Consider the following 27,564-nt stretch of genomic DNA (forward strand, 5'->3'; position numbering starts at 1 on the left):
GCAAGACGCAGGAAGTGGGTAAAAATAGAAGCCAGCTGCTCTTCCTGCCAGAGTTTGCTCTAACTGCCTGGCAGGAACTGTTGTCTCCATTCTACAGAAGGGAAAACTGAGGTGCAGAGAAGTGATACAAAGGCCTCAAAGGCAGGGAAGAGCCCTCTCGCCTGTGGCTGGGGACCCCCGGCTGGGGGTGGGGGTCAAGTCTTAGCCTTAGTCCACTTCACACCACCCCCGCAGCCTAGGCCCCACGACAGGAAGACAGTGGCCAGGACAGCCCAGCTCGAGGGTGGGGGAGGGGCCAGCCAAACCACAGATAGGATTTCTCAGAATTTATAGTATGATGGGGGAGGGAAGGCTGGGCTGTCCCCAGTGTCTGCACAGCAGCAGGGAGGGAGGGGGCAAGAAAGGACCCCAGCTCAGACCTTGGCCCCACACCAGTAGGCTTGTGAGAGGGGGCAAGGGGGCTTCGCTCTTTCCCCTCCCCCAGCTTCTTTGAGCCCACGGCGCTCAGGACAGGGCGAGGGGGCGCCACATACAGGGAAATTTGAGGGGGCCCCCTGTACACACAGTGTGTGTGTGTGTGTGTGTGTGTGCTCCATGTCCCCCCTCAGGCCCCAAGCACACGTGTGTGCATGCACGGGTTGTTTCACATGTGCACACACAGGTGGGAGTGTGTGTGTGTGTGTGTGTGTGTGAGAGAGAGAGAGATCCCCATCGCGGCAGGCCCTGGCACTTCACCCCTGGTCACCCCCACCCCGTGAGAGCCCTGTGTTCAGTCCAGGCTGGGACACAGCAGGGCCCACCTCCTTCCTCATCCCCTCTGCACTCCTCACCGGGTTCCCTGATCTCTCCTTCCCTCCCCCTCTCAGATGCCTGCCTGTCCTCTGCACAGGGCAGACTGACTGGCAGTTTTTAAAATTGGCATGAAATTCACATAACAGAAAGTTAACATTTTAAACTGAACTATTCAGTGGCGTTTAGAGCTTTCACAAGGTTGTTCAACCACCACCTCTATCTAGTTCCAAAACATTCCACCCCAGAAAGGAAATCCGGGGCCAGATTTAGCAGTCACGTCTGCCCCCAGCCCCCAGCCCCTGCAACCACCAGCCTGCTTATGAATTTGTCTATTCTGAATATCTCATAGAAGTGGGATCGTAAAACACGTGGCCTTTTGTGAGTGGCTTCTTTCACTCATGTTTTCCAGGTCTGGGTTCAAATGTCACAGCCTCCAAGGGACCTTCCCTGACCTCCCCCGTCCCTAAAAGCACCGGCTCCCGCCCATCAGCTCACAGCCCTCCACAGCATCGGACGTGATCCTGGCCACCTCGCTGTGCACTCGGTGGTCATCCATTTCCTTTTCCAAGCACAGGCTCAGAATGGAAAGGAATCAGTTTTGTTCTCTCAGAAAGGTGTGAATGAATGAAGGACCCACATGACACCCTCCTTCTTCCTCGTCTCCCTCTGCCCCATTGTGTGGTCCCTGGCTCTTCCTTGAACCTCAGATACAATTCAACATTTGTCACACACCTACTGTGTGACAGGTCCTGTCCCAAATACCAGGACAGGCAGTGGATGGAGAGGCTCCCTGTCCCTGTGACATCATCACCCTCAAGATGGAGACACATTTTTAAAAATATTTATTTATTTATTTTAGAGAGAGGGGAAGGGAGGGAGAAAGAGAGGGAGAGAAACATTGATGTGAAAGAAACATCGATCCATTGCCTTTTGCACATGCCCCATCAGGGTTGGAACATGCCACCCAGGCATGTGCCTTGACCAGGAATCGAACCAGCGACCTTCCACTTTGTAGGACAACACGGAACCAACTGAGCACACCAGTCAGGGAAAGGTGGAGATAGAATTTTGCTGCAGTCAAAGTTGTTACTAGGAAGATCAACAATTAATATCCAGCCCACTTGTTCAGTCAACAAATGTTTATTGAACAACTACCATGTGTAGGACTTACATAAATAACCAGAAGTATTTTGGTGTGTATGATCAGGGAAAGCCTTTCCTTAGGAAATAGCATCTGGGCCAAGATCTGAAGATGGAAACGGAGAATCATATAAAGGCGGAGAATGTTTGTTTGCATGGTGAGAGATGATCACTCAAACTAGCAGGATGATCAGATTGTAAGTACAGAAATGTCTAATTGCTAATTATGCCCCTGAAGCTAATATAACTTATATAATATTGTATACTTAAATTAAAAATAAATTTAAAAATAATAAAATAAAAATTCTTTAAGGGCCCAGGGAAAAGCATTGCAGCAGAGGGCACAGCGAGCGTGAAGACTGGAGGCACAGGAGTAATTTCAGGAAGACAGAGTTGGCTTGGTGCCAGCGCAGCAACGAGGGAGGAAATGGCTCATTTACTGCTGGCTCCGTGGTGCTAAACAAGGTAGGTGGCCACTTCCAGCCTCAGTTTACCCATCTATTAATGAGAATAATAATAATGATGGTGAAGCCTTTTGCAGAGGATGAACAAAATCCAAGGCACAAGCACTGGCCCGGAACAGGTGGCTGGGAAATGAGCCCGCCTGTCCTGGTGACAGGCCCTCGGTGATCATGGTAATTGTGGGGCCAGTATAATTCTCTACCTCCTTCTCGCCGTTGGTCGTTTTTTAATTGCATACGCTATCACGGTTGTCCCAGTTTTCCCCCTTTGCCCCTTCCCACGGTCAACCCCCACACAGGTCCATGTCACCCATGGTCTTTCAGGGCTGTCCTCCCCGGTCACTGGCTGGAGCCACCTTATCTCTGGCTCTTCCTGTTTAGCTGGGCCTGCCCTCCCTTAGGGGAAGGCAGCTGTATAAAGAAGGAAAGAGAAACATCTGCCTTTTCCTTCCATGAGTCCACTTCATGGAGCAGTCTCACCTGCTCCTCACTCACAGCCCAGAAAGGGTCGGAAGCAGGGGCGGGATGCACATTCTGGCTCGAAGTGCAGGGGCACGTGGGCTGCCTGCGGGGAGGCGAGTTACAGCAACTGTGGTCAGTCGCCCCGTTCTCAGATGACGAGCCAGCTCTCCTGTGCATGTGTGGTGGGTTTATTTATATTTTTCACTCAGCCCCACACACCACAGGATGGAGTGGGGTGGGGGACGGACAGTTACAGGAGAACGTGCTCAGAAATTCCCCGGCGCCCTGTTCTCACTCAGAGAGGAAGACAGAGCCCTCACCTCGACCCACAGGCCCTTTATGACCTGCCCCCATTCACCTCCCCGTCTGCACCTCCTCCCTCTCTCCCCAACCAGAGGGGCCTCCTCCATGTCTCTGCAACTCGCCAGGCACGGTCCTGCCCCAGGACCTTCACACAGACAGTTCTCTCTACCTGGGGAGTGCTCTTCCCCCGCACATGCGTCGCTCCCTTGAGTCTCTGCTCAAATGTCACCATCTCAGCAAGGCCCTTCCTGACCTCTCTGTTTCAATCCTTGTAACCCGCCCACCACTATCTCTCCCTAGGCCCCTCTGTCTTTATTTTCCATCGCATTTTCCGCCACTGATCCTGCACTCGTACATTTTTCTGTCTGTCTCCCCCACGGGGCTGCCGGCACCACAGAAGCAGGAACCACATTTATTTATTCACTGCTCTTTCCTCAGTGCCTGGAACATGATATATAATTGATAAATGTTTGCTGAGAGAATATAGGGATTTTTAGAATAAATGAATGAATAATTATTATGATTTAGCCATAAATTTAGCCCTGAGACCCCTGGTGACCAAAGCAAAAAGGGAAATAGGGTTAGCTACATTCACCATGAGGATAAAACATACCAGTTCTCAGGAGAAGGCTCTGTGCCAAGCCATTTACGTACTTCTCATCAAACTTTCGTAAGAAGTCTCTCAAGGGAGACTCGGGGAGGTATGCAAGACCACCCAGCCAGGCAGGATGCTGGCCCTCCACTAAGCCACATTTCCCCGAACTGGCCTCGGTATAAGAATCTCCCGGTTGCTGGTAAAAAGTGCACATTCCCAGGCCTGTCTCCTACAAAGTCTGAATTCAGGAGGTCTGTAACCAAACAGGAGGTGATTCTCCTGATCAAGGCCCCTCGGGCACCTTGGACACACTGGCTGGGTGGCATCACCGAAGGAAAGCACCAAGCTACCCACACCTCCAAGTGGCAGAATGCACACAGCTGCACCCATTGCCTCCTTTCCTCTCCCTGTTAGATTTAAGTCAGAGTCAGAGCTTCATTAAAGGCCTCTGAAGGATCAACCATGGCTGTGTGGCATCTTTGTGTAGAGAGCTGGCTCCTCTGCACCCCAAGTCTACCTCTCAGCTGTGGGGGCTAGCTGGGGAGAGACAGGCCAGAATCACCTTCTCCAGGCAGCCCTCTTTTCGCCTCCCCAAGACACTCCTGGGAGATGTGAGGCTCCAAGCCAAGCCGAAAGGGGAGAGAAAAGGCAGAGCACTGAGCCGCCTCCCCCCCCCCACATCTGTGCCCAGGGGCAGTGACTGAGCTGGCAGCACAGGTGTTCAGAAGGGCAGGTGCTGGCTGGTCCCCCCCATGGCTGACTGCCGCAGCTGTGACCAGTGGGATGGGAGGCATGGCCAGGTGCTGTGTCCCGCTCCCGCTGGAGGGCTGAGCATCAGGTGAAGAACCAGAACGCATGGTGAGCCGGCAGAGGAGGGCTGGGCAGCGATGTGCGGGGCTGCCTGCACAGCCCAGCTTTGATGAGCTCTGGGTCTCCAGGGTCCCTGGGAGACCTTTCCTGTGGAGTGGTCCTTTCTCCCTGCCAACTGGGAGTGTGTGTGCTGGGCAGTGGAGGGGCAGTGGGCAGCCTGGGAGAGAAAGGAAACCGACCCCGCAGATACTGCTGACCTCTTTCGGGGGCTCACAGTCCTGACCCAAAACACAGAGGAAGCCACTGGACTAGGTCATTCTGATCCCCAAACTAGGTGGTGAGCAAGCCCCAGGGAGCACCATGACAAGAGAATTCAGGCATCCTGAGACATTCCTTTCTCCTTCAGCGTGTTCCCAAGCCACCACCCCCAGACCCCGGAACAGAAACCCCAACATCAGGAGGGTGTCCTCCTACTTGTCACTAAGAGTGGCACAGAGGGAAGGGCACGAAGATCATAAGTGGGCAGGTGAGGGGACAAGTGAAGTGTAAATAAATGAGAGAATGAATCAATGAGTAAATGATAAACAAATAAGCACAAAAATGAGTGATTAAATGAATAAATGAATAGAAGAACAGATGGACAGATGGATAGATAAATGGAAGGAAGGGGGAAGGGAGGAAAGAAGAAGGAAGGAAGAAAAAGTGATTACCCAAAGCACATAGTTTAAGCGGGATGAAAGCCGTGGTATGATCCAAGATGAGTCCCACACCCTCCTTCTCTCTATAGGCCTGGGCACTGGGAAGTGGACTCTCAGCCAGGACCCCTTCCCCACCGCTTCTCACAGGCCTTGCCCAGTACTGGGAGCTGGGTCAAGGCCAAGCCACCACCCACTCTCCTCCCCCCACATAAACCCGTGCTCAGCCTTAACCACCCCTTGTAGTCCTGGCCCTGCCTAGGGAAAGCCCTCAGAGGGGACCCTGGCCACCCTTGCAGCCTCCGGCTACTCTGCTGGAGGCTCGGGACTTGATGCGCAGTTTGTGGGGCAGGGAGGGCTGAGCTAGACCCTCGGGATGGTTCCCTGGGACAGGGCAAGCCACTCTGGGAGGCAGCCCCATGGGATCAACAGTGGGTGTCAGTAACACATCTGAGGGCCCTGAGGCCTGGCAACCAGTGGGCACAGGAGACCACAGTCCCCAGCAGGGCCTGAGCTCAGGTCTGGGCCCCCCATGTCCACTCAGGAGGTGACAGCTGAAGAAGGTGGCTGGGAGGGCAGCTTGCAAGGCCATGTCCATTCTCTTGGGGTCAGGGGCGGCAGGGTCCTGGGGGAGCCTGGAGGAAGTTGCCAGGCTGGTCCACCTGTGAGCCACTTGGCAGCCCTGGCATCCCGGGACCCCAGCATCCAGGGAACAGGGCCTCAAGACGCAGCCAGGGGAGCCAGGCAGAGATGGGAGTGGCTCAGCCCCAGAAAGGGGGTCTCCAGTCCAGGGGGTCGTCCACAGCAGAGCCTGCAAGGGCAGGCTACGGGTGCTGCCAGCAGGGGACAGGAGGCCAAAGCGGTGCTTGAGCGCTCTCAGCTCAGCCCTGAGCAGAGCGTTCTCCTGCAGCACGGCAGCCAGTCTGCCCTCCAGAGCCGCATCGTTGAGACGCCGCTTCTCCCGGGACCTCTTGGCTGCTTCGTTGTTCTTCCTCCGCTTTTCCCAGTAAACTGTGTCCTTCTTCTCTTCCGGCAGGAACTCCCGCTGCCGACGCACGGCCGGGCCCCTGCTCCGTGCTCCCAGCAGGGTCTTGCTGCGACCCTGAGGGGCACCTGGCATGCCCAAGAGACCCAAGTCCATGGCTGCCGGGGGGACCTGAGGAACAAGAAAGAGGTCTTAGACTGGCAGCAGGAGGCTGATCTGGGTGACGCCTGCCTCTAAGTTATCCTCCACCGTCCCAGTTGGGGAGGGGTGCAGATGGAGTGGAGTGGAAATTGGGCTGGAGACCCAGGTGGGGGCAGAGAAGGGAGTATTGGAGAGAATGGGAATGGTGTGATGCCTGATGGAGACGTGCACGAGGCCACCAGAGAGAGGCCACTTGGCTGGGAAATGCGTCCACAGTTATCATGCAGGGCCGTTGGGCACTCTATCCTGAGGAGGATGCTGGCTCCTTCCTGGGCATTCTTACCTCGGAGAAGATCAGCAGACAAACCAAGGGCTCAGTTCAACTTGAGCTCTAGGGTGAGATTCTTGGGGGCCCCAGAGGGAATAGAAGAAAGCCTGAACCTAGAAAGAGAGAATATGTGTCCACAGGGTTAATCTGAGTCAAGCTGAGTTCAGAAAATAATTCACAACTCACCTTAACTGTACTCAAGTTGAACATCAAGATCCCATCTGTGGCCAGTTTCACACCAGCCCGTTCACCCACCGACCCACAAGGGCATCTACTTACCCATCCACTCCCTCAGCTGTACATTTGCCTGTCCCTCTGCCAGCCTCCCCAACTGACTCACCATCCATCCATTTATCCATGTATCCACCTACCCACCACCTTATTTACCTGTCCATACACTCATTCAAATGTCCATCTACCCCCATCCAATTGTACCATCATCTCTCCATCTGCCATCCACTCATCCATCCATCCATCTAACTTTCCATTCATTCACTGATAGATTCATTTTTAAAGAAATAATTTTGCGCCTACAGGTAACAAAAGAAAAATAGACAAATTTAACATCATGAAGATTTTAAAATTTTGTGCATCAAACATACTAATCACAAACTAAAAAGGCAACCCACAGAACAGAAGAAAATATTTGTAAATCACATATCTGATCAGGGATTAGCATCCAGAACACATGCAAAACTCCTACAACTCAACAACAACAAAAACCCAATTCCAAAAAAGTGGGCACAGGACTTGATGAGATGTTTCACCAAAGAAGATATACACGTGGCCAGAAAAAACACAGTGAAAAAACGTTCAGCACCACTAATTACTAGGGAAATGCAATTCAAACCTCCCACGAGATATCACCTCATACCAACTCTGATGGCTACTATCAAAAAATCAGATGGCCAGTGCTGGCCAGGACGTGGAGAGACGAGAATGCTGGTGCACTGTTGGTGGGGATGTAAGAGGGCATTGCCATGTGGGAAACAGTGCCCAGACGTGGGGCCTCCTGAAAACTCCTGGTCATGGGAGGGAATCCAGTGCCCATGCCCGAGACCACACCCCCATGGCTCCCAATCCAAGAATTCTAGACTATGCTTATAAGAGTATGAATCTCTTAGATTCATAAAAGCAGTGTTCAATTCACACCCATCTTCCCCAGGGGAAGGGAATAAACAAGCAAGGAAGATACTGCATGAATATTTTTTTGGACAAACCAGTGAGTGCATGAATATTTTTTGGATGAGTCAGTGAATGCATGAGTAGTTGAATAAATTAGAGAGTGAGTGAGATATAAGTGAGTGAACAAATGAGCAGATGAAGTCGTGCTCAAGGGGCAGGGCCCTGAGAGTGGGGTACAATGGGCCTGCATGGGTCCTCTCTCTCACCTAAAGGGCTGGGCCCAGGTCCATCAGCACCCACACAGCTCATCTGAGCCCCAGCCAAGGCAAGTCCCCAGACCAGCTCTCACTCAGAGTCCATTGTCCCAGTAACCACAGCATCCTCCAGCCGCCTGCCTGGTTCTGTCCGGCGGGGAGGGCTCAGATAGGGTACCGACCACCATTCCAACCTCAAGGATGCTGACCAGAGTTCAGGGGCCGACACGCACCAGCATGGAGGTCAAAGGCACATTCCAGAGCTCTGGGGCCAGTGTGCAGAAGGCACCACCCTAGAAGGCACCACCCTAGAAGGCACCACCTTAGAAGGCTCTAGGAGAGAATATTAGGGAGGCAGTCAAGCCCAGGGATGACTGAAACAGGGGCCAGCTGGGCTAAAAAGGGAGGCAGACACAGAACAGGGTCCTGTAAGGCCAACTTGAAACAAGCAGATGCCTGAGGAAGAAGTCTGCGCATGGGCTGATGGTCAGAGAGAGGAGGGGCAGGCTCAGTCTCTGCTCGAGTCCCTCCTCTCTGTGGCTTGGCCTGAGGTCCCCCTAACCACCGCCTACTACACCTCCACAGGGAGATGGGGAAGTAGATAGCTCAGCTGTCGAGTTTATTTAGAGAAGACGCAGTGAGGGCTGGGCTGGGCCTTCCTGTGGTCACAGAGGAAGTGCTAATGGGGGGGTGGTGAGGCAGGGAGCAGTCCTCCTCGTGAAACAGCCTGTGGGGGATGAGGAAACAGACACAGGGTCTTCCCAGAGGTGGGCCAGTCGAACTCAGCCCCTTCAGCCCCATCAGCCTCTGTACCCTGACCAGAGGCAATCAAAGTTCTGCTCGGTTCTCTCGTGACGGGGAGCTCATTCACTCTGAAGTCAGCCCCTGTGAGCCTGGGTAAGCCATCAAGGTCAAGAAAGCTTTCCTGGAGTGGAGCTTATATCCAGCTTCACCCAACCTTTCTGTGTTGGAATATGTTCTCTCTTTGTGTCTGTGAAAAACTCCCTCTTGCCCGGAAAACACTTTGGGGATTTGACACATCAACACTCACATTGCCCCATCACCACTCCAGCCTGCTTTCCTCCAAGGAAAGCAGTGATGCTTTTGGAGAACCTACTGTGTGCCAGGCACAAGCAATGTCACCCTCTGCGCTGGCTACAGACTGAGGCTCTGAGAAGTCAAGTGACTAGCCTGAGGCAGCACAGCCAGATTCCAGGTGTGACAGACTCCAGAGCCCACACCTTTTCTAACACACCAGGTTAAACCTTTTCCCCACTTTTCCCACTTCTTCCACTGAGCATTCAGTTTTGAGTTTGTTTAGCATCTCTGACAGGTAGCGGTCAGTGTCCATAGAGGAAAAAAGGGTCCAGAAACTGCACAGCTAACGATGGGTCAAGGCTGAGATGAGCACTCAAGCCACTAGGATGATGCAAACGGGTGAACAGAATTAAGAGCTTAATCCTGCTTTAAATGGGTTTGAATTCTCCTTCCTCACTGAGTGCAGGTCAAGCTGCCTCTGTGAGCTTCCAATGTCTCATCTGTAAGACAAGGATAATAGTAGCACCTACTCCATTGGTTATGTCAAGAATGAATAAGATCAAATGTGTGAAGAAAGGGTACATAATAATAGTAAATGACTCACATGACACATGGCTATTTTTTTAAATTGGGTGGTGGCGTTAGAATGTTCTCCCACTAGACACCTGTGGCCAGACCCCTGTGGTTATTTGTGTCAAGAATGTCTGTGAGAACTCTCGCAGACCACCCAACACAACAGTATCAGTTTACAGATGATAAAATTGGTTTTCCCTTGAAGATGGGATACAAGTACTCATTAGAAACACATTTCTAACTCAGGAGATGGGCCTGTAGGCCCTTCATGGGTCTTCAAGGATGTTCTCTGGTTTCCCCTTCTCTCTGTCCTGTTTTTCTTTTCTTTCCTTGCTGAGCTGGACTTCACAAATCTTCCCTAATGAGGGACTGAGCTTTCATTCCCTGACTGGCCAGGTTAGGACAATGGATATGGAAAAATGGCCAGGCCCCCTCATTCTATATTAGAATTTAAGTAAACAGTATCTTAATGTCAGAAGAGTCGACCAAGTGAGATGGCCAATATTGTCCATGGGATGCTGAGTGGGTGACTTAACATCTCTAAGTCTCAGAGTTCTTATGTATAAAACAGGCTTAAGGGTCCCATTGCATGGGGATGTTTTGAGAATTAAATACTAAGTTGTGTGTCCAGACAACCAGGAATATGCAAGTAGTTTCACATGTAACACTTTCCTGGAGCCCAGAAAACCCTCTCATTTAGGCCCAAATAATTCTATAGTTACTTGGTAACTCAGCCACAAATGGAGGAGAGAGAAATTAAAAACTTTGAAAGGACAGAAAAAAGGTGGCAAAAAATAAATCAAAAGAGAGTGGGTAGACAGTATGAATCCAAAGAGGACCACACCAAGACACATAATAATCAAAATGCCAAAATTTAAAGACAAAGAGAGAATTTTTAAAGTAGCAAGAGAAAGGCAGTTAGTTACCTACAAGGGAACTCCTATAAGGCTGTCAGCTGATTTCTCAACAGAAACTTTGCAGGCTAGAAAGGACTCACAAAAAATATGCAAAGCAATGAAAAGCAAAGACCTACAACCAAGCCTACCCTATACACAAAGGCTATCATTTAAAACTGAAGGAGAAATAAAGAGCTTCCCAGACAATAAAAAGCTAAAATAGTTCATTACCACCAAACCATATGATAAGAAATGTTAAAGGGACTTTTTAAAGACCTGGCTGGGTTGCTCAGTTGGTTGGAGTGTTGTCCTGTACACTAAAAGGCTGCAGGTTCAATTCCTGGTTAGGGCACATACCTAGGTTGCGGGTTTGATCCCCTGCCAGAGTGCATATAGGAGGCAACCAATTGATGTTTCTCCCTCACACAGATGTTTCTCCTTCTTTCCCTTCCTCTCTCTCTAAAATCAATTGAAAAAAAAAAATCCTTGGGGAGGATTAAAAAAAAGACCTCTTTAAGAAGGAAAACGGGGGAAAACATAAATATAAATGATAAAATGGCAATGACTATGTATTTATCAATAAACACTTTAAATGTAAATGGACTAAATGTTCCAATAGCAAGACATAGGGTAGCCAAGTTAAAACACACACACGCCATATGCATGCTGCCTACAAGGGACACACTTCAGATCCAAAGACTCACAGACTAAATGCAAAGGGATGGAAAAAGATATTTCATACAACTGAAAATGAACACGAAAAGCTGGGTGGCAATACTTAGACTTTAAAACAAAGGCTATAAAATGAGACAAAGAAGGACATTTCATAATAATGAAGGAAGCACTCCAACAAGAGGATATAGCTCTTATAAACACTTATGCCCCCAAGACAGGAGCACTTAAATATGTAAACCAAACAGTGATAGACATATGGGGAGAGACCGACAGTAATACAGGCATAGTAGGGGAATTCAACACCCCCCACTGACATCAATGGACACATGGTCCAAACTGAAAACAAACCAGGCAACAGCAGCCTTAACTAACACATTAGACCAGATGCATTTAATTGATTATTTTCAAAGCTTTTCACCCCCAAGCAGCAGAATATACATTCTATTCAAGGGCACATGAAACATTTTATAGGATAGATCATATGTTAGGCTGCAAAAAAAAATCTCAATAAATTTAACGAGATTTATTTTTTCTTTTTCTTTTTTTTTAAGATTTTATTTTTATTTATTTTTAGAGATGGAAGGGAGGGAGAAAGAGAGAGAGAGAGAAACATCAATGTGCGGTTGCTGGGGCTCATGGCCTGCAACCCAGGCATGTACCCTGACTGGGAATCGAACCTGAGACACTTTGGTTCCCAGCCCGAGCTCAATCCACTGAGCTACACCAGCCAGGGCTAAATTTAATGAGATGTAAATCATATCAAGCATTTTCTCTGACCATGTGGTATGAAACTAGAAATCATGATAAGATGAAGAAGCTGAAAGACACACAAACACGTGTAGGCTAAATAACACGCTACTAAACAATGAATATGCTACTAAACAATGAATAGGCCAACAACAAGACCAATGGAGAAATCCAAAGATACCTGGACAGACATGGGAATGAAAGCACAGTGACCTGTAGGACACAGGGAAAGCAGTCCCCGGAGGGAAACCCACAGCCTCGCAGGCCCACCTCAGGGAGCAAACAAACAAAATCTCAAATAAACACTGTGACCTCACACTCGAAGGAACTAGAAAGAGAACAACAAACAGTGCCCACAGTGAGTAGAAAAAAGGAAATAATAAAATCAGAGTAGAAATAAATGAAATAGAATATAAAAAAAAAATACAAAGGACCAATACAATCAAGAGCTGGTTCTTTGAAAAGACAGAAAGATTGATAAAGCCTCAGCCAGACTTACTAAGAAAAAAAAAATAAAGGAAACAAACAAAATAAGAAGTGAAAGAGGAGAGGTAACAACTGATGCCACAGAGATACAAAGAATGAAAAGAAAATATTACAGTTATATGCCAACAAATTGAACAATCTAGAATAGAGAAACTCCTAGAAAAACACAATCTTTCAAAACTGAATCAACAAGAAACAGAAAATCTGAACAGATTAATTACAACCAACAAAATCGAAGAAGTAATAAAAAAATTCCAAAGAAACAAAAGGCCTAGAACAATGGTTTCACAGGTGAATTCTACCAAGCATTCAAAGAACTAGCACCGGCACTTCTCAAACTATTCCAAAAGACTCAAGAGGAAGGACTTTTATTATGAGGATACCATTATCCCAAATCTAAAACCAGGTAAAAACACTACAAAGAAAGAAAATTGTAGGCCAATACCCCTGATGAACATAGATACAAAAATCTTCAATGAAATATGAGCAAACCAGATCCAGCAACACATTAAAAATATCACACACCATGATCAAGTGGGATTTATTCCTGAGATACAAGCTTGGTTCAATGTCCACAAATCAATTCATGTAACACACCACATAAACAAAAAAAAAATGAAAATAATTTGATCATGTCAATAGATGCAGAAAAAGCTTTTGACAAAATCCAGCACAAATTTATGATAAAACTCTCAGCAAATGGGCATAGAGAGAACTCACCTCAACATAACAAAGGCCACGTGTGACAAACCCAGGACCAACATTGCACTCAACAGGGAAAAGCTAAAAGCATTTCCTTAAGATCAGGAACAATACGACAGTGTCTATTTTCACTGAACATAATATTGAACATAGTATTGGAAACCCTAGCCACAGTAATCAGACAAAAAAATAAGATAAAATACATTTAAATTGCAAAGGAAGAAGTATAACTGTCATTATTTGTGGATGATGTAATTCTATAGAGATCCCTAAAGATTCCACCAAAAAAGTATATTAGAACTAATCAATGATTTTTAGTAAAGTAGCAAAACATAAAATTAATGTTAAGAATTTGGTTGCATTTTTATATACCAATAACAAACTATCAAAAATGAAAGTAAGAAAATAATCCCAGATGGCCAACAGACATATGAAAAGATGCTCACTGTCACTAATCATCAGAAGAATGTAAATTCGAACCACAATGAGATGTTGCCTCACACCTGTCACAACTGGCATCATCAGTAAATCAGCAAACGACACTGCTGGTGAGGATGCGGAGAAAGGGGAACCCTTTCATACTGTGGGTGGGAATGCAGATGGGTCAGTCACTATGGAAAATGATATAGAAGTTCCTCAAAAATTAAAAAAAGAACTACCTTATGACCCAGCAATTTCACTCCTGAGTATTTATCTGAAGAAATTCAAACCACTAAATGGAAAACATATATGCACCCCTATTTTCATTGCAACATTATTTACAATAGCCAAGATATGGAAGCAACCCAAGTGTCCATCAATAGGCATGTGGATAAAAAAGGAATGGTACATTTTATAGATATATAAAAAATACATATTTTATAAAATATATACACTTTTTATAAAATATATATTTATATATGTGTACACACACACATATACAATGGAACATTACTTGGTCATAAAAAAGAATAAACTTTTACTATTTGTGACAGCATTGATGGGCCTAGAGAATATTGAAATATTCATATGCTAAATGAAATAAGTCAGTCAGAGAAAGACAAATATTATGTGATTTCACTTTTATGTGGAATATAAAAAACAATCTAAATGAGCAAACAAAATGGAAACAGACTCGTAGACACAGAGAATAAACTGATAGTTGCCGGGGGGAAGGGGCCTGGGTGGCTGGGTGAAAAAGGTAAAAGGATTAAGAAGTACAGATTGACCCTGGCTGGCGTAGCTCAGTGGATTGAGCACGGGCTGCGAACCAGAGTGTCGCAGGTTTGATTCCCAGTCAGGGCACATGCCTGGGTTGCAGGCCATGAGCCCCAGCAACCGCACATTGATGTTTCTCTCTCTCTCTCTTTCTCCCTCCCTTCCCTCTCTAAAAATAAATAAATAAAATCTTTAAAAAAAAAAAAGAAGTACAGATTGGCAGGTACAAAATAGTCATGTAGATGCAAAGTGTAGTGTAGGAAATGTAGTCATTAATATTTTAATACTGGTATATAACGCCAGGAGGTTACTGGAAATGTAAGGAGGAACACTTTGTAAATATATGATTATCTAACCACTATGCTATAAACCTGAAAATAATACAAAATAATATTGAATATAAACTGAAACTGAGAAAAATAAAAAAGAAAACAACCTTCCCTGGCTGGTATGGCTCAGGGGATTGAGTGCCCACCTGTGAACCAGAGGGTCGTAGGTTTGATTCCCAGTTCAATGCTTGGGTTGCAGCCCAGGTCCCCAGTAGGTGGCGCTTGAGAGGCAACCACACATAGATGTTTCCCTCTCTTCCTCCCTTCCCCTCTCGAAAAATAAATAAACAAAATATTTAAAAAAGTAAAAATAAATAAAGTTAGGAAACCTGAACAAATATATGCAAAAAATAAAAATAGGCCACTTTCTTACACCATATATATAAATAAACTCAAAATGGATTAAAGAATTATACTTAAAACCCTAAATGATAAAACTCCTAGAAGCAAACATGGGCGAAAACACTTTGACACTGATCTTAGTAATATGTATTGGATATATTTCCTTGGTCAAGAAAAGCAAAGAACAAACCAAAGAAATGAATGAGATTACAGCAAACTAAAGAGTTTAAGTATGGCAAAGGAAACCATTAACAAAACAAAAAGACATTCTAGCAACTGGAGAAGATATTTGCCAATGATTCATTTGATAAGGAGTTGATATTCAAAATTTATTTAAAAAACTCTTACAACTTGAAACAAACAAAGAGGACATACAGATGGCAAAAAGACATGAGAAGATGCTCAATATCACTAGTCATCAGAAAAATGCAAACTAAACCCAGAATGAGATGTCACCTCATTCCTGCCAGAATGGCCATCATTATACATCAACAAACAGCGAATGTTGGTGCAGATGTGGAGAAAGGGAACCCTTGTGCACTGCTGATGGGACTGCAAATTGGTGCAGCCACTGTGGAGAACAGTATGGGGTTTCCTCAAAAGAAAAAAAAATAGAAATAGAAGTACTACATGACCCAGCAATTCCACTTCTGCTTATTTAGCTGAAGGAATTCAAAACACTAATTCAAAAAGACGTAAACACCCCTGTGTTTGTGGCAGCATTGGTTGCATAGCTCAGACAGTGAAGGAACCTAAATGTGCGTCAACAGACGATTGGATAAAGAGGATGCAGCACACAGGTGCAAGAGGATATTACTCAACCCTGAAAAAGAATGGAATCTTACCATTTGCAACAGTGTGGATGGACCTAGAGGGTATTATGCTTAGTGAAATAACTCAGAGAAAGAAAGACAACTATTATGTGGTTTCATTTGTATATGGAATTTAAAAAACAAAATACACAAACAAAACAGAAACAAAATCATAGATACACAGAAAAAATTGATGGTTGCCGCTGGGAGTGGGGATGGGAGACTGGGAGAAAAAGGTGAAGGATTGACACACACAGGTTGAGAGTTACAGAACAGTCATGGGTGCAGCGCAGGGAATATAGGCAATAACGTTGTAATAACCCTGTATGGTGCCAGGTGGATACTGGACTTACTGAGAGGATTTCTTTGTAAGTTATATGAATGTCTAGCCACTATGCTGGACACCTGAAACTTTATAATATGATATTGTCATTGAATAAAATTAAAAAATTTTAAAGAGAGAGATAGTGAGTCAGCTGCTTTACAAATTCCCCACCCACATGGCGAGAGGGCAGCCTACAGTCTTCCCTTGCTCTCCGTGCTGGGAGGGGCCACCAATGACCACAGACTCTGCACTGGGTGTAAGACTCCCTAACACGTGTGGGCAAGAGGTGGCATCTGTGCGGCCAGTGCACATTGGAAAACATTGCTCACCCCCACTCCTTACAAGAGAAATACTTACACACAATGAGATACCCGTTGTTTTTTGTACCAGGCTGAAGTCAGCAAAGGTTTTGTAAAAATTACATGAATCAGTGGTAACAAGGATGTGGTGAGGTGGGCACTGCTTCCTGGAAAAGCAATCAGGCAACATGAAGTACAGTTGGATCCACAGCCTGTTTGGGAAATGCAGTTGTCACCTCCCTCCCACCTGAACCGCTGCCCCAGCATCCCTCTGCTCGGCCTCAGGGACCAGCATTCCTCATCGAACATACCGTTCTAGCCAGTCAGAACCGCTTTGGTTTGTTCAAAAGATGCTTTCTCACCTCCAAACCTTACGCATCCTTCAGAAATCAGTGTCGATGTTACCTCCTCCAGGAAGCTCCCCAGATTGACCCCTCTCAGCTTGGCCAGCAGCCTCTTCTGAGCTCCAGGCACTTTGTGGGTTTCCCCCTCCACCACAGTGATCACTCTTGGTATGCATCCCCCATGCCCACACATCTCTAGGATAAGCACTTGAGAAACACAAGAGGAGTGAAATATTTGGAGAAGGGGCTGTGGTCTGTGTGGTCCCAGAAGGTTGAGCCAAGACCACAGAGAAATGGACAGAGGTGCAGTTTGGGGCAACATCTGAAAGAATTTTCTAGGAATTGCAGCATGCTTAACCCAGCAGAGGCTTCCCTGGGAAGTAATGAGCTGCCCATCACAGGGGCTGTGCAAGTGGTAGGTCAGAAACTGCTTCCCTAAATTCCTCTCTGACTTCCCCACCACTCGCTGCTCAGACTCAGGGGGCCCAGACTGAAGAAGGTGCCCTTCTCCCTACGCTGCTAGGAGTGGCTCTCCTCTAAGAAGTTCCCTGGTGAGGACAGGGAGCTGCAGGGTCTGTTCCCACGGCCCCGGGCAGCCCAGCCCCTTCCTTGGAAGTGCTGTGGAGTCTCAAGAGGCTCCAGTCTCACGGGTTCAGGGCACCGGATGCAGCCTGGGGGCCCCGCACTTTCACTCTGAGTGAATCCCTTCTTCATAAAAGCACCAGTGAAACCGATCTCTAAAACTGAGAGCCCTCTGAGAAAACTCAGATTTCAAGGGGAAAATGAAAGGCGCTCTGGGACTGCAGAAGCCCTTTCCCTCCGTGGCTTCTCTTTGGGGCCCGTGGAGAGGCCAGAGCCCCGGGGGCCTCTGTGCCCAGCCACAAGCCCAGGTGGGGCCCCCGGAGTCAGAAGCGAGCTAATGGGAGGAATGGGTCAGGGCCAGGTGGTGGGGTGTTCGGATCCACTGATCCCTGCTGGTTTGGTGGCATTCTCTGGGAACTTTGACAGGTGTCTGGTGTTCTCTGAGTCTCAATGTTTTCATGTGTCAGATGGATGCAAGGTTGGGTCCTGTCGGTAAAGAACCCAGGTTCGTGCTTAGTCCCAAAGTGTAGTAAGTGGTCCGCTCTGAGCTCCATGTGCTTGAAGGAGACCCCTGGGTTCACAGGGTCTGATCCAATGGCAAGACCATGTCGTGATGAAAATTCATCTCCTTGGATTGAGCGTGGGCTGCGAACCAAAGTGTCGCAGGTTGGATTCCCAGCCAGGGTACATGCCTGGGTTACAGGCCGTGACCCCCAGCAACTGCACATTGATGTTTCTCTCTCTCTCTCTATCTCCCTCCCTTCCCTCTCTAAAAATAAATAAATAAAATAAAATAAAGAAAGAAAATTCATCTCCTGATACTCACGAGCATCAAAATTCATCTTGGGGAACTTTAGCCCTTGGCCACTGGATGGAAGCCCTTGGCCACTGGATTCCTATAGTTTATCTCCCCCTGTTTCCAGCCCAAACCACAGCTCCCCACTCCCCACATAAGAGGAGCCTCAGATGCTCAGTGGTCAGGCAGGAAGGGTTCCAGCTGCCTGGCAGAAGCCTGAAGCCCCTACCCAGCCCTGAGGTGGCGTCACAGGAAGGAGTTCAGGCACCTGGCCCCTGTCACCGCACTGACTTAAGGGAAGGAAGACCAGAGGTATCTCCTGTCTAGACAAAGCCAAGACTTCACCAGCTTGCACCGTTGCTCAGGCCCTGGCTGGAGGGACTCTCCCAGGCACCTGAGTTCCCAAACTCACCTTCAGGTAGCTGGACCCGATCAGGCTCCCTGGCCCTACACGCACATCTCAGTTTGACATCTAGCCTCATGGTTGTGCCTCCTCTCACTCTCTGTTCCAGCCACATGAGCCTCCTCACTGTTCCCCCAACACACCAGGCACAGTGCTCCCTCAGGACCCTTGCATAGCCTGTTCCCTCTGCCAGCAATGTGCTTCCTCCAGATGGTCATGTGACCCTGCCTTCACTTTCTTCAGGTCTCACGTCCTCAGCAAGGCCTGAGCAGACTCCTCAGCGAAATCGCCACCCACACCACAGCCCCATTCATTTTCTGTCCTCCTTTTCCTGCTTTGTGTTTATTTGGAGCACTTACCACTCCCTTACTTTTTGGTTACTGAGTGACTGAGTAGCTTGGTGTCTGTCTCTGCCACTAGGACAGCAGCCCCTGAGGGAGGTGATGGTGCCCATCTGTATCCCTAGTGCCTAGAATAGCACCTGGCACACAGTAGGTGCTTAATACCTGTTTGTTGAGTGAATGAATGAATTTGAACCATGCTGTGTAATTCTCACATCTTCCCTGAGAGGTCGTCTCCCTTTTTTGACATTGGCTCAGAGAGGTACTGTCTCTGGCCTGGCATCACACAGCTGATCACAGGTGGGTATGGAACTTGGGTAGAGAACCCCAGAGTCCACCCTCTCAGGCCCTGAGATATGGCCAGAAATGTGGCAAGTCTGAAAGGGACCTTCAAGCCAAGATACAGCTGCTGGCTCAGGACACAGAGCCACAGAGCCCTGGGGCCTCAGCCTCTCGCTGTGCAATGGACTCAGGAGTGCACTGAGGGAGGCAGCTTCTGGCCCTGGGAGCCCAGTCCCCTACCCAGGGGTGGCTGTCCTTCCCCATCTCCAAAACTGCACTCAAAGCAAGTATATCCCGCTTTCCCAGTGCCCACCCAAAGCCTGGAATGTACTATGGTCCCCGGAGATGTCACAAAGCAGGGACTGGACCAGGTAAATTCTCTGGCTCCCCGAAACACCCACTGTATCCTAAGAGCCGTTTCTGGGTGCCAGCCCTGCCTGTGCTAAGCACTCTACAGATACTATCTGCTGGAGCAGTCCTTTCACCACAGCTTGTGCCACTTTCCAGCTTAAAATGCTCAGCAGGTCAAGACCCCACTCCCCGTGAGGCCCTGCACAGCCTAGATGGAGCTGGCCCCCTCCACGTGCCAACCACACTGGCCTTCTGACAGCTCAGACTCACCACAGGGCCTTTGCACGTGCCACCCTGCAGCCTGGACCACTCTCCTTCGCCTCCCCTAGTTCCCTCATTGTCACCCTTGATGGCAACTTCTCTAAGAGGTCCTCCCTGACCTCCCAGGAGAGACCAGGTGTCCCTACTGTGTGTTGACTGAACACCAGGTACTTTTGCTTCTCGGCATGTATGGTCCCTGTAATTTTATGTTCAGTCCTGTAATAAATTGTCTCTCTTCCATGAGGCCTGACCTCTGTTTCTGCTCCCCAGTGTATCCCCACCCCAGGGCCTGGCACAAACTGGGTGCTTAACAAGCTCTGTAGAATGAGTGTGTGAGGGCACGAAGGTCTGCCATCACCCCCAGGTCCCCATTCAGGATGCTACTGGCATACTGTGGGTCAGGCCAGGGATGCCACTCAACACTGTCCCCTGCACAGGACAAAAAATTATCCAGCTGCAAATGCCAGTAGCATGTGGTAAGACACCCTGCTGTAGGGGCAGTGCCCACATCCCAGGCTGATTTATAAAGGGGTCTCCCAGGAGGCCTGGCCCCAGCAGCCACTTGAACAGAAGTGGCAGTGCTGGTTAACCCGGATCCCCAGACTGGATTTCACCTTGGCCCGGTCTCCACGTTCTAGCTGTAAAAAGAGGGGTGCCATCAAAGGCACATCCACAGGGCAGAAGGGAAACTCACAGCATGGGAGAAAATACTTGCAAATTCTATATCTGATAAAGAATTAACACTCAGAATATATGTAGAACTTTGAAAGCTCAACAACAGAAATAAACAATGTGATATAAAAATGCACAAAGGACTTGAATGGACGTTTCTGCAAAGAAGACACACGAGGGGCCGGTAAGCACAGGCACACCCACTCGGCACCCCTGGTCTTCAGGGGATGCAGATCCAGCTGTAAAGAAATCTTGCCTCATGCCCCGGAGGACGGCGCTATCAGAAAAAACCCTGGAAAATAACAAGTGTGGATGAGGGTGCGGAGAAATTAGGACCCTCATGAATTGCTGGTGGGAAGATAAAATGGTACAGCCATTGTGGAAAACTGTCTGGCATGTTCACAAAAATGAAAAAATAGAGCTACCGTATGACCCAGCAATTCCGCTCCTGGACATGCACCCAAACGAATTGAAAGCAGGGTCTTAAACACCTATCTGTACACCTGTCTTCACAGTAGCATGATTCACAGTAGCTAGAATGCAGACCCAGCACTAGCGTCTATTGGCAGATAAGCAGATAAACACAATGTGGCCCACCCGTACAATGGAATATCACTCAGCCTTAATAAGGAAGGAAGTTCTGACACCTGCTACAACATGGGTGAACCTTGAGGACATTATGCTCAGTTAAATAAGCCAGGCACAGAAGGACAAACGCTGTGGGATCCCACTCACAGGTGGTCCCTGCAGGAGTCAGATCCACAGAGACAGGAAGTAGATGGTGGAGCCCAGCACTGGGGGAGTGGGTGGGAGTCCATGTTCAATGGGGGCAGCGGTTCAGTTTGGGAAGGTGAGAAAGTTCTGGGGACGGATGGTGGCTGTGGCTGCAGAACAATGTGAACATGCTGGATGCCACTGAACTCTACACTTAAAAATGGGTTAAGATGGCAAATTTTATGTGGCATGCATTTTACCACAATTTTAAAAATTGGAAAAGAAAAGAAAGAAGAGGAGGCATAGTGGTGGTAGCCACGTCCGGGGCACGGGCTGGCTGGCTTGTCTAGGAAGCCTCACAAATGTCCTGCCCCAGTGGCCTCTGCCTCCCTCAGGGTAAAAGCCCAAGTCCTCTCCGTGGCCCACGAGGCCCTGCACAACCTGTCCCGCCCCCTCCCCGCCCTTACCTCCTTCCTCTCTCCCCCTCACTCATGCCGCTCCAGCCACATGGGGCTCCTTGCTGTTCCTCTAACACATCAGGCCCAATCTTGCCCCAGGACCTTTGCACTGGTTGTTCCTTCTAACTGATGTGCACTCTCATTTCAATATCTTCATGGCTGGTCCCCTGTCTTAAGGCCCTTAACCCTCTCTGCTCCTGGAAGAGAGAGTCCCTGCATCCACCCAAGCTCCTTAGCCTCATGTCTGATGTGTACTTTGGGGAACAAGACCTTTCCAGGATGGGGGTGGCCACTAGGACACAAACATTCAGCCTCTTTGCTCCACACAGACCAATGATTCCCATCCCTTGTGCCCACCTTGGGTGGGTGGGCATGTCCCACCTCCTCTTCCCATCTGAGTGAGACCCAGAGCCCCCAGGAACCTGCTGCAACCAGGTGGTGGGCACGAAGTGATTGCTCAGTTAAGCTGTGAGAGTTCAGTATGGGGGCAGAGAGAGAGGTGGAGATGGAGAGACACAGAGAGGACAGGCGGAGATGGGCAGAGAAAAAAAAGAGAAGAAGCAGGAGGAGCAGAGACTGAAGGAGAGAAGGAGAGGGAGCGGGCAGAGACTGAGCAAGCGAGAGAGCGAGCTGATGCCTCTAACCCAGGAGCTGCCACCTCCACATGACAACAGTGGAGGCCTGCCCCACCACGAGCAACAACTGCTCGCTCCACCACCACGGACACGCGAACTTCACAGCAGTTACGTCAGACCCCAACCACCCCCAAAGCTTCACAATAACTGGGCCCCCACAATAGTCAGACCCCCCACAATAGAGGGGCTGCAGATTTGCATGGCAACTGGACCCACCTCCCACCAGTCCCAGAGTAGCTGGGCTCCTCGGCGACAGACCCGAGAGCCAGACTGTAGAGGACCACACCACAGCCAGAACCTCCCCGGTCCCTAAGCTGAGAACACAACCCCCCCACCCGGTCCCCCCTCCATACACACACCCAGTAATGGGTATAGTCACCCGTAAGTACCAACTCTATTGGGTCTTTTTTGGCGTTGCATGAAACCCTGGTTTTTCATTCCAATAGTGTTGACAAGGCGACAGCTGGCTGGAAGTCAACCATCAGCGGCTGCACCGTGTGAAGATCAGGACCCTGGTGTGGGGACGACACCCACCGAAGACGCAGAGACACGAGAAGAGGTCGGAGTCCTGGTGATAAGAAAGGCAAGAAGAGAAGTGAGAAGAAGGTGGGCTGTGGGGAGCAGGTGGGTGGTGGAGAGAGGGTGGCTGCAGGGGGTCCCCAAAGTGGAAGTCAGCACTAGGGTCTGAAACTGGACACTCCCACAGGGGACTCCATGGAGCCCAGACCTGAACCCTCTCCTCCCCAGGCAGCCCGCCCTGCCCCTTCCCCAGGGCAACAACCTCCCCTTCTCCTCCCTCTCAGGGCCAAGTGGTCAGAGGCAGAACTTAAGGAGAAAGAGGACCCTGGGGTGAGGATGAAGGGGAGAAGCCAGTATCGGCCCCCCACACTCACCGCTCAGAGAGTGGAGGTTGGCTGGGACAACAGGGACAGCAGCAGACACAGACAAAGAGAGACACAGAGGAAGGCAGACACACAGAGAAACCCTGAGAGAGCCAGAGGGAGAGACGGGGTGGGAAGCCGTGAGAGTGGAAAAGGCCCAGAGACAGTACGGGAGAGGAAAGGGACATTGTCCCGGGAAACAGAGAGGACAGCTGAGATGGGCGGGGGAGGTGGTCTGGGTGCCGGGTTCCGAGAGCCCCTCAGCCCCCTGAACCTTGGCCAGCTCAGCTGGGCCTCTGCTTGCATGTGGAGCTCACCTCCCAGCACTGTTTCCCCAGTGAGCCCTGTGGGAGCCACATCAGCCTCTGGGTCAGGCCTCCAACTCCTCTGCGGTAGAGAGTTACCACGCTTTCATAAAGGTGACACCCGGCCCCCAGCCGCCTGCTCGTGGCTTTTCCTGAAAGGCCGTCCCTCCGGCTGGTGTCTGCCCAGGGAGCAGGTGTGGTGGGTTGGCCCAGTCTCAGGGGTTCACTGGTAGCAAACAGCCCCACCAGGAGGGCACACAGGTCTGATCTAGCCACTGGGAGCCCAAGGAGCAGGACTGTGCTGGCCAAAGCTACAGCTTCTTATTCAAACCCTCTATGACCCTTCTGGAAAGATCCGGCTCTTCCTCTCCGTACACACAAGGACGCCCTCCTGCCCCAAACCCGCTGTGGCTCAGGACTGCCGCTCAGAGTCTCTAATGTTCTGGCTCACCCACTCTGTCCAGCCGGCCCGTCAGAGGAACCTGGGGCACAGAGAAATGAGGCACCATGCCCCTAGGAGACTGTGGGCCAGTTACTAACTACAGTATGAGTTTTCTGAGTGGACATCAGTAAACAGAGAGGAAAGGCATTCCACGCAGAGGGAACAGCACCTGCAAAGGCCCAGAGGTAAGGATCAGGGTGGATATGTTGGGGTAACCCTGGAAGGAGGTGGAGAGACGTTTTCAGAGCTCGTAGGAAAGATCCCGCACGTGGTCTCGGGCTGAACTGACCGCAGGGGCAGGATGGGGTCTGTAGGTGGGGAAGAGCCTGAGGCCTCTGCACATCCTGTGGGGCGCACAGGTCCCGCTGGTATTTGAGGGAGACACACCTTCCCTGGGTGGGGGGTGGTGGGCTTGGTTTGAGGACAGCGGCACCTAGTGGGCTCTGTGTAGAATTTCACCCTCCATAGTTTTATAGGAAAGGTACTGTTCATCCCAGCCACATTCCCAGTGAATTAACATATTTTTAAAATTTTATATTCATCTTCGGGAATAATTATGAACTAAAAAAATAATATTAATGGCCATAAAATATATGTAGATGATGAAATTTTGATTAATTTCTGATATATTATTTTATATAAATTGTTCAGTAACTGTAAATTTTAATAAAATTGAAATATCTGCAAACAGTATAATTTGGGAAACCACTGATTAAACATCTTATTTTTTGATTCATTCTTTTTTTAAAATTATTTATTTATTTTTAGAGAGAAGGGAAAGGAGGGAGAGAGAGAGAAAAACATCAATGTGTGGTTGCCTCTTGTGTGCCCCCTAACCGGGGACCTGGCCCACAACCCAGGCATGTGCCCTGACTGGGAATCAAACCAGCAACCCTTTGGGTCACAGGGGGCACTCAATCCACTGAGCCACACCAGCCAGGGTTGTAGTCTTTTAATGTTAAAAGAAGGAACAATTTTAAGTTTCCTTAAAAACTTATCTGAAAGGAATAAGTTTCAGAAACTTTAAATCACTTTCAATTTTATTTCTCAATTACAGCTCAATAAAGTAAAAAAAAATAAATATAAAATAATATTTTTATTTTAAAGATATTACTTAAATTCAATTCATGAATGAACTCATGCACTTGGCAGTGAGAATTATTGAATTTCATGGTTTGCAATGCTTCACTGTTTTAATAAACACAAATAAATCTTCAAGTGATCATGGAAAAGTACAGAATAATAATAATGGTTGGCATTTGCTGCCCACATGACTACTAGGTGTGCAGCATTCTTCTTATCACTTTATACATAATAACCTCCTTTATTCCTTACCCAAACCTGGGAGGCAGGTGCCATTATTACCTCACTCCACAGATGTCTGGGACAGAGGAGCCAGACAATGGCCTAAAGTCACACAGCAGGGAAGTGATGGAACTGCATGAACCCAGGCCGACTGCCTGCAGGGTGTGCATTCTTGACGTCTGGGCCCAAGGGAGGTCGGTGAGGGACCACTTCCCCAAACACACAGCAAGGCTAACCAGGAAGAGTTGAGGGAGGACATTTCAGTCAGAGGGAAGAGCAGGAGCAGAGGCCCTGAGGCAGGAATAAGTTCAATAAGTTTTAGCGATGGGAGCTGGAGCTGAATGGGGAATTGGAGGGGAACGCAGTGGGAGATGAGGGCGAGATGGCAGCAGCTGCTGAATCCATTCAGCAAGGTCCCAGGAGCCACTAGAAGCTCCTGGCAAAAGAGGAGTGACTCTAATGCCTTCTCTCCTGTTGTGCAGCCTCTGGTGTCACCTAAAACCAGTCAGGGTCCCTTTGCATGTGAATGACAAAAGCAGGAAGTGGGATCTCACCCAAGACAAAGGGCCCAGAAATCCTCTCTGCCCAACCCAGCTTCAAGGCCTTGGGCAGGTTGCTTTCCCTCTATGTGTGCCTTAGTTTCCTCATCTGGGCAGTGAGGATAATGACAGTATGTACCTCAGAGGGTTGTTGGGAGAATTACGTAGATAGGTTAATATAGGTCAAGTGATTAGAATAAGGGTCTGCGAAGGGAATAGTGAGCGTCCTAAACATCCTCCTACTGTCTCTCCACCCTCACCTTGGCCCTCTTCTCCAACTACTGCCTCGGTCCTCAACCCTCAGAGGGAGTAGACACTGCACCACCCCTTGTCCCAAGGACGCCTATGACCTCTGAAAGTGTTTATTCTAGTTGTTGTTGTTGTTGTTTTAAAATCATGATTGTAGCTCTTCCTTTCTCTCTGTTGCCACCTGTCTCCCTCTCCTCACCTCTGAGACAACAGCAGCTCTATGGAACTTCCCCATCTGGGCCCAGACACCCCCAGTCCTGGGGGGCTGGACACAAGGGTCAGAGATTCTGTGAATCCTGCGGGTGGGATGGATGGGGAATTTGGAACACTTACGGTTGCTTTCTTAATGTGTCCCAACTAAGGTAGGCCATGGGAAGCTGTGGATTTGTGACCCCTTTGTGGTGAAGGCGCTGAGGTGGGGTGGGGTGAGGGACCAGGGTTAGCAGGACATCTGTGCCTGCGACAGAGAGGCTCCCTCTGAACTTCTGTTCAAAGCATCTGAGGGCATGAGACGTTCTGGCCGCGTGTTTCTGCTGCCCCCGTGTGCCTCTTTTCAGAACTGCATGGATTCAGCAGTCCAGACTGGCATGAAGGTCTAGCTCTGAGAACACCCTCAACCTCCTGTGACACGTGACTCCGTGGGCCCATCTCCCTGAAGGGATGGCAGCTGAGAGGACGTTAGAATGTCCGGAAGCCTCGGAGAAGGTTAAGATCCCAAAGATCCCTGCCCACTAGTATTTACCCCTGGGTATTGCTATTTCCTCTAATGTGTGCTGGACTTGTGACTTGCTTCCAACGAATGGGATACAACAAAAATTGTTGTGTGGTTGGTTATACAGATTGTGACTTCTATCTTGTTTGCACCTTCCTCCTTGTCTGCCTGCATCCCTTTCTCCCTCCCTGCACATCTTTTCCCCTTCCTACCTGTTCCTCTCTTCCTCTCTCCCTCTCCCTCACCATCTCTGTCTCTTTCTCCTCAGCTGCCCCACCCCCTGGAGAGATGATCCAGCAGCTGCTGTCTTTGGTCAGCAGAGAGCTGAGATCTGTGCAGATGAGGCTGGAGACAGGTCTCCGGCCCCTGTCAAGCCCCCACTGACCTCTTGATTGCAACTTCCTGAAGGACCCTGAGCCAGCCGCCCAGCTAAGCCACTCCAGTTTCTTGACCTACAGACACCCCAAGGTAATGACCTCTGGGATTTTAAAATTAAAGTTATTGGGGTAACACTGATTAATAACATTATCTAAGTTTCAGGCATACAGTTTTATAACACATCATTTGTGTGTTGCATTGGGCGCTCATCAGCCAAAGTCTAGTCTTCTCCGTCACTGCATATTTGACCCCTTCACCCTCTTCATCCCCCCCCACGCTATTCCCTTCAGTGACGCCCCCCCCCCCCCACCCATACAGTTCTTGTCCTTTCTGCCTGACTTATTTTGCTTAGCACAATACTCAGGATTCATCCGTATTGTCACAAAGGGCAACCTGTCTCCA

General features: G+C 48.8%; 1 protein-coding gene across 1 annotated transcript; it reads right to left on the reverse strand.

The window, feature by feature from the left end:
* Positions 1-5,481: 5,481 nt before the first annotated feature.
* Positions 5,482-6,589, reverse strand: NFILZ (NFIL3 like basic leucine zipper). Its single transcript, XM_036034440.1, has one exon. The coding sequence runs from the start codon at positions 6,397-6,399 to the stop codon at positions 5,530-5,532; it is 870 nt and encodes a 289-aa protein (XP_035890333.1). The 5' UTR covers positions 6,400-6,589; the 3' UTR covers positions 5,482-5,529.
* Between the last annotated feature and the right edge of the window lie 20,975 nt (positions 6,590-27,564).

This window comes from Phyllostomus discolor, chromosome 8 (genome assembly GCF_004126475.2).
Source record: "Phyllostomus discolor isolate MPI-MPIP mPhyDis1 chromosome 8, mPhyDis1.pri.v3, whole genome shotgun sequence".
Lineage (NCBI taxonomy): Eukaryota > Metazoa > Chordata > Mammalia > Chiroptera > Phyllostomidae > Phyllostomus > Phyllostomus discolor.

Bases quoted from the DNA above. Each gene is read 5' to 3' on its own strand.
- NFILZ (XM_036034440.1), bottom strand. From the start codon at position 6,399: ATGGACTTGGGTCTCTTGGGCATGCCAGGTGCCCCTCAGGGTCGCAGC.